At 48.5% G+C, this 12019-nt stretch overlaps 3 protein-coding genes across 3 annotated transcripts; 1 reads left to right on the forward strand and 2 right to left on the reverse strand.

Annotated features, from left to right (window-relative positions):
- Window positions 1-2557: 2557 nt before the first annotated feature.
- On the reverse strand, window positions 2558-3128 carry Pdw03_1490 (Ctr copper transporter; the record flags this gene model as incomplete). Its single annotated transcript, XM_014679540.1, has 2 exons — window positions 2558-3028; window positions 3081-3128. 2 exons carry the CDS (start codon window positions 3126-3128, stop codon window positions 2558-2560), a joined length of 519 nt encoding a protein of 172 aa, XP_014535026.1.
- A 420-nt stretch (window positions 3129-3548) lies between these two features.
- Pdw03_1491 (FAD-binding 8) lies at window positions 3549-5504 on the forward strand (the record flags this gene model as incomplete). The annotated part of the gene is made up of 1 exon (XM_066099923.1): window positions 3549-5504. One exon carries the CDS (start codon window positions 3549-3551, stop codon window positions 5502-5504), a length of 1956 nt encoding a protein of 651 aa, XP_065957650.1.
- Window positions 5505-11163: 5659 nt separating this feature from the next.
- Pdw03_1492 (uncharacterized protein) lies at window positions 11164-11846 on the reverse strand (the record flags this gene model as incomplete). Its single annotated transcript, XM_066099924.1, has 3 exons — window positions 11164-11474; window positions 11527-11613; window positions 11672-11846. 3 exons carry the CDS (start codon window positions 11844-11846, stop codon window positions 11164-11166), a joined length of 573 nt encoding a protein of 190 aa, XP_065957651.1.
- Between the last annotated feature and the right edge of the window lie 173 nt (window positions 11847-12019).

Below are 12019 nucleotides of genomic sequence, written 5' to 3' on the forward strand. Positions count from 1 at the left end.
ATTGTGAATGGGTGACGGTGGTTGAATACATAAATACTTCTATATAGGTGCTTCCTCTGTGTATAATTTTTAAAGTTAAAGTCTTTATTGAATCATAGTTTAACGGCCTCCTAAAAGATTAGCGCTTTAAAGTTAGTCCTAACGGCTTGTCAGGGTGCGGGCTGGCAGGACGGTATGATAGGAGATGACTGGTAGCAACAGGTCATAACAGATCAGATTCCCATTGACAGGTACAGTCAGGGGCAGGCTTGTTACGGACCTACCCGTCACCAATCAGTGGTGCCCCACCGGGTACACAGATGGGCCACCAAGAGCCAATAGATCTATCTGTCAGCAGTGACTCCAGGGGAGTCACCCAGGGAGTAGGAAGCGAAGAACTCTGAAACGTTTGGTGTTTCAGAGGTGGCACCATTGAGGCATTTGTACCTATCTCATGGTGGCACCACACATCTCGACAGATATATAAGGGCACCATTCCATGTACTTAGTTTAGTTCTTTGTCTTCAATCCTACATTGTTACTTGTGTTTACCTTTGGAACCACGTTGACTCGTTAACTATATTATCACTTGACGACACCTACGAGCAGACCAATACTGCGGTATAGATCTACTCGGCGCTCTACCTGGCATCGTTCCTCGATACCCTCAAAAGGACTTAGGCTGGAATAAGACTGTGCGCAGCAACAGCTCGGTTGAGAGGCAGATCGTTGACGTTGGAGGATCAGCACAGGCAAGTATAATCAGGGAAGCTCCAACATAACTGTGACCAGTTAGGCAGTGCGTAACACTTAATAGCCCCAAACGATAGCATTACCAACATACGGGCTATATAAAAATTTGGGTCATAAAAGAAATGCATGTCCAGAGAATAGATCATTTCAGTGTATTTAATTTAATGTAGTTTTGGTTGAGTTATATGTATTTGAAATTAGTAGCTTGTGTAGGGTAGCCAGCTCGCTTCCATGGCCAGCTCGCTTAAGGAATACTTTATTAGTAAATGGTCGAAATATACCTTATACTTATTCTGCTTATGGATGATCTTATCGTCTATCTCATTATAGAGTTCAGTATCTACCTCTGGAGGGGTATTTAGACAAGTGTTGAACGAGATACAGCGTACTTTTCCACTAGACCATAACAAAAACCAAGGTTCCTATTTATGGCCTAGGGGGGCCATATTTGAGGTTTGACATTAAGGAATAGACTTAGCACTCATAAGCTCTCTATGTTGATGATTGCGGTATTTCCACTAGGCAGATTGATAATGCGCTATTGTGGTAATAACCTAAAGGTTGGCAGTAGTTATAGATACCTAAAATTTGCGAGTTCTATATCTTATCGAGTTGGTTATTAGTACATAAGTAGTAAATAACTAGTATGCAAGAATGCATCCCTTAGAATTCCGTTTATATGGATACCACATATTTTCTACTAAAACGGGATAATCTAATCAAACATGCCTGATATCATGTTCACTTCTGCCTGGACCGTTTTCTACCCTCTGCACATTCCAACTACCGCAGTAAAGCAGAAGCACGACTCAATTCATTCAAAATTAACTAGAAAGGAAGCCTGGCTAAGAGACTTTCCAATCCAATACAAGCAACCTCAGCACAATCGTCGTAAAAGCACTCGGCCAAAATACCTCGAATGTCATCCAAGCCAGTCTGAATACCAAGGCAATCAAACTGGAATCTATAACCCAAGAAGTAACCTCTAGGTAGTTCACGCAGTGTGGCACAATAGGGAGACTCCAGTGCCATCTCCGGGCCAATCTCTTCCATGTCGCCTAGTAGGGAATCAAGAAGATCGAGTTGGTCGCAGACTTCCCAGCAGTTCTCCATGGTGAAGCCATCATGTTTTAGGGTGTGCATCAGGGTCTTCAAAGTGGTAGTAAATTGTCTGTGGGTGTCATTAAAGAACTGTAACAGGTCTTGTGCACCTTCGGATGAATTCATATCTGGGATGAGAAGGGATGTGTGTTACTTCCAAGGTCCTTTTTTCTGACTATCACAGGCGAACTTTCCAGCGATAGGTTAAGATTTTGGAGCTTAATAAATCAGTAGGAAGCTGTTCCAACAACGATAGGTCCCAAAGATGGGTGGGATTAAGGCTATTAAAACTCCTCTAGCTAGCTTTGTCGCCCACAAGGGAAAAACAATGGCCAAAGAAATGGAAATCAACAGAAGTCAGATTGCTCATTTTTTCCTTTCTTTGTTGTAGTTAGATATATCCTTCTGTCAATATCCTTCTGTCAAACTCTTGAGACACAATTCATTGATCTTGGTAGTTGCTACTCAACAGAGGTGTCCAAGACTAGCAACAAAGGGGGAAAATCAAAGCATAGAATACAAGAAATTAGCCTTAAGAGAAAATTTTACCCGGAAACAAATGAGCGCGATTGAGCACTTTTCTATCAAATATCCAAGGCATCGTATCGTGTGTGTGCAAAAAATGAAAAAAGTGGATTCAAAGCAAACCCACAAATCAATTTGTTTCCTATTAAAACGCTAGAAGAGCCCCCAAAAAAACATTTGCAAAGTTCACATCAAATCATTAATCACAACAAATCGTTGTCTCCTCCAATTTCCGTGTCTCATCCTGGACGTCATCTATTCCCACCGTGACAACCATCCAATCACATAAGAACTTGCCAAGTCCCGCACCAATGGAAATGCAAATAATCACATAAACATTGAAGTACATGGCCAACAACATGGTGATATAAGCGCCTGCAAAAGTGACTGCATGAATCACAGACCTTGTCAACTGCTGCAACGGCGTCGCGCGAAATGTCACGGCTGTCCGGGCGGACTCGAATTTCTTGGCAAATGTGCTGTGTGCGGCTTGGCGCTCAAATTGGCGGGTCAGGAAGTTGTCGTATTCCCGACCAATGCGCCGGCAGAACTCGACCAGGACAACGAGCAGAATTGTGCCAATGCAGGTCGCAGCAAACATGCCATTGTTTTTAATCTGCCATCCAGTGGACAGGAAGCAGGCATCAATGGTGTGAAAATTGAACATCATCTGGTTTTTGGTTAGCGAATCCACTTGATTCTCCGAAGATCTTGGCACTCACCGAGACCTTGCAGCTGCTTGAGCTGCTGCTGTGGTCCATACCCTCCATTTTGACTGGTATTTTAGGTATAGGGGGATGAGATTTTGAAGAAATTGCATGTCCGATATCAGTGTTCGAGGCCGATGGTCTTATAATCCGATGGCCTCTCTCCACCTGCGCTCTAGCCAAGTGGAGAAAACCGGCGATGGGGTGGGAGAAATGTGCTCAAATCGCCGCAAATTCAAAATGGCCACCTTATTCTTGCAAGTGGATTCAGGTAATGGCAATGAATAAAATCTCGTGGGCTTCTCCCACTAGATCTCAAAACCTCTTGTGTGCTTTGGCATGACCAGATAAATCCATTGGACGCAGAAATCGTTGTTGTTTCGCTAGCTGACGCTGAATCGTCGTCCCACGTCACTGGAACTGAGCTGAGGCTCATACTCGGTCTCCAAAATCAGGCCACTGCGCAGGCCAGTTGAAGACATTATGTCGTCTCCAAAATTGGATGTTCGCCACATCCAGAACCTGAGCGCGGCGACATCACTAGAGCCTCATTGGGGATACTACGATCGCGGCCTCCCATGCACCAACGATCCAGGATCGTGCGAGTATCTCGACGTTGTATATGCATCACATGACCTGGGAATGCTATATTCAGGCATTCTGTGGTGTGTCATTGGCACAGTTTTGCTCCTCGGGGTCATCCTAAAGCATTTCAATGTGCCAACAATATCACCAACACTAGCAACGCCAGAACTAGCCGGTCTATACAAGGTCCGCCGCTCTGTTACCTCATTAGCCCGGAAATTTCTCCTGCCCGATGCGGCTCGATTTATCTTCGGCCGGACAACGCGCCTTCAAGTGCTCACCCTCGCTGTGTTGGCTGGCTACCTCCTCATTTTCAGCTTTGTCGGCATTATATACAACACATGGGTCACGCCTGTCTCAAAGATGCCTGGTGTTTACAATACCCGCAGCAGCATAGGCCCGTGGTCAGACCGCATCGGCATCCTGGCTTACGCCCTCACCCCGCTCTCCGTGCTGTTGAGCAGCCGGGAATCCTTCCTTTCTCTCATCACCGGCCTGCCATACCAGAGCTTCAACTTCCTCCATCGCTGGCTGGGCTATATCATCTTTGTGCAAGGGTCCTTGCACACAATCAGTTGGTGTGTCGTCGAGCTGAGAATGTACCAGCCGCAGCCCACCGTCGGACTTGAATGGGTCACTCAGACATACATCGTCTGGGGGATCGTCGCCATGATTCTGTTACTCCTACTAGTTGTGCTAAGCACGCCGTGGGGAATTAGAATGACCGGCTATGAGACCTTCCGCAAACTACACTACATCCTCGCCATGGTCTACATCGGTGCCTGCTGGGCCCACTGGAAGAAGCTCAAGTGCTTCATGTGGCCCTCGCTGATCTTCTGGTTCCTCGATCGCGGAGCTCGCCTCGTTCGTACAGCCCTGTTACACTACCACCCCGATCACTCGGGTACTCTCGGTCTGGGCTTCAAGTCCGCCAATGCAACCATCACCCGTTTCCCAGGCACAGAACACGGTGATGTCATCCGTCTCGACCTGAAAAATACTCAGGACCCCTGGTCCGTCGGCCAACATTACTACCTATCATTCCCAAAGTGCAGTATCTGGCAATCCCATCCCTTCACACCACTAAACCTCCCCACCGTGTCAAAGGGCACAGTCCAACACTCATACATCCTCCGTGCGAAAAGCGGCGAGACGAAAAAGGTCGCCGATCTGGCTGCAACCGGCACACCCACAACACCCGTTATCCTAACCGGCGCATATGGCGAATCCATCACCAGTCACTTGACACAAAGTACCAATATAATTTGCGTTGCCGGCGGGACCGGCATCACCTACGTCCTCCCAGTTCTGCTAGAACTTGCCCAGCAGCAACCCTCACCAGACCGCAGAGTCGAACTCATCTGGGCGGTCCGCCACACGGTGAATACGGAATGGATTGCGGCAGAGCTGGATGTCTTACAGAAAGCGCGGAAGACTTTGAACCTTGAGATTCGAATCTTCGCTACCAGAGACTCGGGGAGCAAGACGCCGTCGATTGAAAATTCGGATTCGGAAAATTGCAATCTGACGGTCCCAATGATCGAAGAGAAGACTGTGCAGGTCTCTCCTTCCAAGTCGGTTTCTGCATGCTGTGGTTGCGACAAGCCTAATGCTGTCGAGCGGCTCGGGAGTGCTTCGGATGATGTTCATAGACATCCTGATCTTCCGCGGTTGGTTGATGATTTCTTGGCTAATACGGTGCGCGGCCCAACGAGTGTCTTTGCTAGTGGGCCTGGTAGTATGATAAGTGATCTCCGTGATATTGTTGCGTCTTGTAACTCTGGTGGGAAGGTCTGGAAAGGGCAGGAGAAATTTGATATTAGTCTTGTCTGTGATGATCGATTAGAGTGGTGAATTGGATTTTTCTATAATGCCCAGACGGCTGCATTCACGAGTATATTACGACACATATCACGACAAGGGGTCACGGATCAAATGTACATGTTGATGATGATGATGATGATGATGAATTCATTGACCCGATTTAGCTCGCTTTACATACATGCTGCTATGCGGGGGTTGCGTCCCAGAGCCCGCTCCCGACGACAAATGGTGGTGCATTCCCAGTATGCAGATCCACCCTGTGAGCAGGACTCGATTTCTCGAGGTCCTGCCACCTTACCTGGCGAACCAACAACGACACTAGCACCGACTAGTACTGCTAAGTACCTGGGTGTATGGCTCGATAAATACCTCGATTTCTCAACACACCGGAGGAAGATACCTGCGAAGGGAGCCAGCAGCCTAGAAGCGCTCCGTGGGATCTCAGGTTCCACTTGGGGATCATCACTAGTCGCAATGCGGAGAGTATACCAGGCAGTCATTATTCCACAGATGCTATGGGGTCTATCTGCGTGGTACTGTCCGGCTGCTAGGTCAATGCCAAGAGGGGATCTTGATAAGCTCACCAACGAACTGATCAAGATACAAAAACGCGCAGCAATCCTGATCAGCGGAGCGTTCCGCGGGACGGCCGGAGCGGCGCTTGATACTGAACTATATCTCCTTCCGATTAAATTACGACTACAACAAACCGTTGAGGAAACCGCTATCCGGATCCTCACCGGCCCGCAGTGGGCGTGCCCACAAACCGCCAAAGAAACAAGGAAACCCACGCAAAGGAGACTCGGTAGATGGGCACCGACTGAGGCTATTGCACAAAAGAAGCCTTTTCGACTACTTCTGGGAGAAAAATGGGAGGAAAAGCAAGCTTTTGTGCTGGCACCGTGGGAGACACCAATCCCATGCTTCATTGAGAACCAAGAAGCCGCACTCAAAACTCACAACACACTATACGAGGATACCCTCTGTGACCAACAGGATCGAGCTTCAATGCTCTTTACAGACGGAAGTGGATTCGCAGGACACATTGGCGCATCAATGGTCAGTCTCCAACAAGGTGTCAGTTCGCAGAGACGATACCTTGGGACTGACTCCCAATCCACAGTATACGCTGCCGAGCTTAGCGGAATCGAGATGGCTCTCGCCAAAGCAAAAAAGGAACAGGCACGAGAAGTGATCATCTTCTCTAATAGCCAAGCCGCTATCCAAGCGGTACAAAACCCAAAGCGACCATCCGGCAAATACATTCTCACCCGCATCTACGACCATATACGGGTTATCCGGTCGCGGAACCAAGTCCAACAAGAACCAACAACAGTCACTATCAGGTGGATCCCCGCACACGTTGGGGTGAGCGGCAATGAATATGCCGACACTGAAGCAAAAGGTGCAGCGCTTCTTGGCGCAGGGATAGGAGCTACGACCGGGAGCGGTGATCCGGGAAAACCGACAATCCGCCTCGCCGCAGCAGCCAAGAGAGCAGTACGCCAACGAGTTAGAGAGCGGTGGGAGCGGGAGACAACTTCCGCGCCGACAAAGCGCTTAGTGCAAGCGCCGAACAAGAAGACACTTCGACTATACGAAGGGCTGTCGAAGCCGCAATGTGCCATTCTGATTCAGATGCGTACAATGCGGATCGGACTTCGACATGTCTTGTTCAAAATCAAGGCCGCTGAGACAGACCGGTGTCTATGCGACGAGGGCTCGCAGACGCCAAAACATATCCTGATGCAGTGTCCCCGGTATACCATTCCGCGTACAAAGCGTTGGAAGCAATTGTGGGATATTGGGATCAACGAGATGGATTACGACAAGATCGTTTCGAATCCGCAGGCCACCCGCTACGTGGTCAACTTTATGCACCAAACAGGTCTTCTCCAGCAATTCCGACACGCTAGAATCGAGGACGACGACGAACCGGTAGGCCTCACGGCAATGGATCTAGGTGTGGAAGACGATGGGTATTAGACAATGACGAGAATGAAGCTGAGACGCGAGAAACTCAGCTAGGGATACGAAATATGCCAAAGAACTGGCCACCAAAAACGTCACCATCAACTGAAACTGAGGCAAGGGAGGAAGCAGAGAGAAGCGAGGTATGGAGATGAGAAGGGAGTGAGAGATTGAAGTGGAGGGTGCACTCCACTGCGTTCATCAAATTAGTTCTTATGTATGGGTTTGGGCATGGTTTTGCGGGTATGGGTTGAACGGGCTACGGGAATGGGCTGATTCTGCACTCCTCACTTCGGCATCATCTGTATACTCTGGGAACGATCCCGCTCGGCGTTGGGTCTCGAGTTCTTGCTTCGGTTGGAGAAGCGCCTGCATAGTCATACGCAACTAGTTAGACTGCAACAGGTTAATTGAACTTTGATTGATTGATTGATTGATTCTCTGGCAAACTCGAACCACATTCCTTTAGAAGTGCCAGCCCTCTCTCATTCAACTTAGGATAGTTGCGCAATGCAAAGAAATCCAACCCAAAATTGCGGGCCTCAGTATGATCCGGTAGATGTGTGCAAAGCAAGTCTTTCCATTCTTTATCATCTTGCCCCAGGCCAATTCCCGCACAGGTAAATTCCCACAAACAGGGAAAAAGGCCGAAGATTCCCAGTCCAGAATCCCTGCCAGGTTATCATTCTCGACAATGATATTGACGTTGGTCAGGTCGCCGTGAGTAAAGGTATAAGGAGCCGCAGCTGGCATCCGCCGACGCAATTTCGATCGAACTTGCTCTGGCACTTGAGCTAAGGCCAACGACATCTCAGCCCATAACTCATCATCAGATGAAAAAGGCCCGTGTCCAATGCCATAGCCATTCGGAAAAAGAAAGGCTGAGTAGATTGGCTGCCCACTGATGCTTTCCAGTCGGTCCGAGCGAAGCTCATGAAGCTGCATCAAGTACTCAGCGGTCTGTTTTGCGACGCGCTCTTTGTCGGTCGATGTCATCTTTGGCCAAATATCACTCAATGGTTGACCTCGAATTCGTTTGGTAAGGAGAAAACATGCCCCGTCGTCTTCTTGCCATTCTTCAACGATTTGAGGTATAGGAATTGAGGTTCTTGACGCAAAAAACCTGATATTGGGGACCTCAAAGTTTGGTGGCCCGGTAGACCGTTCTTTCAGAATCAAGTTTGAGCCTAAAGACCATACCCCTCGATTGCTGACCCTAGACTTCGCCAAACGCGGGTTTGGGTTGGGTTTTCAATTTCCTTACCCGCCCATGGGCAACCCACCGCGGGTTTTGGCCTTGATGAACCCGCCCATGGGTTCTTGGCGGGTACCCGCGGGTTGCCCAAAATACCCAAAAACATGCATAAATCGTAGATAAACCTGATTGGTCATCTGATGTAATTTTGGTCATTTATTTCTGTCACGCTTTTGGGTGGATGTTACACTGAAACAATGAGCGCCATCGATCTGGAAATATATAACTACAAGGGCTATGAAGTCCCTATAGAATTAGGTCTCCAAGCTCCAAAAGAGAAGACTATTATGGATAGACCATGAGAAAGGAGATAACTTACTAAAAATAGCAGAATTGTGGTTGTTCTTTCTCTAATATATGTTGTTAGCTTAATTTTCCATGTACAAGGGCTTAGCAAGGGAGGGAGGCCGCGCTATGCGCGGCCCAAAACCTTGTATATAACTATTCTCTACATGTAGATCACTGCCCCCATCGCCGTGCTTTACACATCTGAAGGGATTACAGGCCACATTGATCATTTTATGTAAATTCAGCAATTGAGAATCTTTCGAGTGAGCTCCAAAATATTATCTTTAGTTCGATAATTTAAAATCAGTGATTTGGACCCTCTCAGTGTCCTCCTGAAGTCGTATTCTTCATGTTCCTTTCCAAATATTCTCAGCTAGAAGCTATCAGTTACGCCATCGAAACAATTAGATAATCGAAAATTACTGCATAACTTAGTGTTAAAAATGATCAGTCAGCTTTTTTTGCTTTTTTGGGTAATCGCGGGTACCCATTGGGGTCTTGGGTTGGGTTTCCCGGATGACAACCCACCCACGGGTTTGCTGACTAAGACCCAATTCGGCCCATGGGCTGGGTTTTCGCGAGCGGGTTTGGGCGGTGGGCGGGTTTTGGCGAGGCCTAGCTGACCCCGTAGAAAAGGTTCACGTGACTCTGGTAACGACATGCGTCTTGACGTGTTGGGGACCAGCTACACGCTGAACAGGTATTTTCGGTGGCCATTTGGTAAAGAATCGATTTTTTGGAAGGGATGTCAGATTTTGGTGCAGTCAGGAGCATTAAAGGCTTTTTATATTGAGGGAAGGAAGGGGGCGATCGGCGCGACAAAGTCATGGCGTATTGGGGCGCTAAACCTAAAAAGGCAAAACTAACCGGATTAAGTAATTCACAGGTCCGCCGTTCACAGTACGCAATGAAGAGCAGCTTCACATCTGCCCTTATAACCCCTCCAGTTGGTCGTAAGAAGGACTAGTTCCCGAACCGTGTCTTATACGCCGCTACCAGACTTTCGACAGGGACCACTACTTGCCGACAAGGTATTACGCTAAAGGGGAGGGAGGTTTTACCGATCCGTAACTTCCATATAGATATCCCACATTAAAGTATTCCCTAAGAATGTAGTTCTAGCGGTATGTATTAGAGACGGTTGAGATATATGCTTTGTTTTAGACGGTGGCTGACGTGCTCTTAGTCTTGCTTTCTCGAAGCCCGCATTGTACTCCAGTATACTTGGATCGTAGCAGGACTTCTTCCCGGATATCGGTCCAAAAATAAGCTCGTCACCTCCGACCATGGTCGTTCCTCGTCCCTTCTTAACTCCTGCAAAAAATCCACCTCCTCTGAAGACCACCGCAAGCGCCTCTTGCGCTTTCGCTGGGCTTCGTTGCGACCATCATGAGATGGCGAGTGTCGTGGCAGCTTGCTCGACCGCCCCTCTCCACCCTCACAGGCTGTAGATATATTTCGCTTATGGCGTTTTCTGCGTCCCACCTGTCGCGAGGATGCGTTCTGAGAATTATCTTGAAAGCAGGAAGGCTGCTGTGAAGACTGTTCAGGGGGCATTTCAGATGGTGACGGCATAGAGGGGGGTGGAGAAACCTCTGGAAGAAATGTCATGAAGTAGGCATGTCGAGGACCGTGAGTTTCGATACGGAGAACTCCGCGACCGAAAATCTCTTGTGTTTGATCCAAAGAGACAGCCAAACCACTCCCTGAGGGGGTTTGGGACTGATTAGGACATTTCACGACGATATCATTGCTCGGGACTAAGACGTTTCCCTTTGCCCTCTTCGACGTTCTCAGTGGGCGCCCCCTTGCCTTGGAACCAGGTCCATCTGACGACGGTGAGTAATTGCTCATCGACGTGCGTGTTACTCGATCTTTATCGAAGCTGTCACTATTGTTGTCGCTGTCGCTCGAGCGACTACAATTCTGGTTAGAGAGTTCTTCCTGGCCCTTACGACCACGTTATCATTTCGACGGACAGGGATGACAACGGAAACTGCAGGAAATTGATCTCGCCGGGCGGGTTTTGTCTTTCGTCGCGGACGAAAGGATGGAGAGTTTGCTAGTGTGGCTTGCGATTGGTTGACAGAGCGAGTTTGAGGTCCAAGACGGGAGAAGGCACGCGCTTGACTATCGGTGAGTCTGCCTCTTACATCATTATCCGAGATAGCCTCGCTAATTGAGGGTTCCATTGACCTGGACAATTTGTGTTGCCACCCCATCTGTTGTAATACCCGTTTGATCTCCATGGTTTTCTAACCCGGACGTGGTGTCATCTATGACGGATTCATCTTGGGTAATGGTTTCAATGCTAGGCCGTGCTGGTACATCTGTCGGAGGTGATGGCAAGACACGCCGGCAAGTCAAGCTGACTTCGGGCGGAGCAGGGCTCTTGTCAGTCTCATCATAAATTCCTAGCGACGAGATGTTATCTCGGCGCCATCTTAGCAGGTCAGTTGGGGCAACGGCTGAGGCAATGGGTGGGTCTTGTTTGAGTTAACGAGATAAGTCGAACAGAAAGATAATAGTCGCGCCTACCTGCATGATGTAACTGAGGTTCTGCCGGGATCAAAGCCGTATCTAAGTCACCACGAGATTCTCCCAAAGGGCATAGATCTGGATGATCTGGTGGATGGTATTAGCTACGCTCGCTTATCGCAGTTCAGCAATGATCCCAACATACCGGTTATTAAGTATGTGTGATCGCTTTTAGGCACGTCTGTATGACATTCGTTTCGGAGCCCTGAGTCGAGGTGCAGGTCCAAGTCTGTCTTGTGCGTTTCCTGGCTGTTCTGCGTCATAGCTCTCTCTATTTCGATATCAAATTCGCTGCCTGCACGTGAATCCAAATTTTCCATCACGGCATCTCGGGATTGCAGAGAGACATTAGTGCTGGTACCAGCTGCTAATCTGAAGGTTGGTTCTTGGAAATACGGTCTCGGCGGGAGGGCACGCGGAAGGATTTGAGGAGCCACAGAGGCATTATAGGCTCTCCAACAGGAAGCCGGGATCGCAGGCGAGGAGGACTTTG

This window comes from Penicillium digitatum, chromosome 5, assembly GCF_016767815.1.
Source record: "Penicillium digitatum chromosome 5, complete sequence".
Classification (NCBI taxonomy): domain Eukaryota; kingdom Fungi; phylum Ascomycota; class Eurotiomycetes; order Eurotiales; family Aspergillaceae; genus Penicillium; species Penicillium digitatum.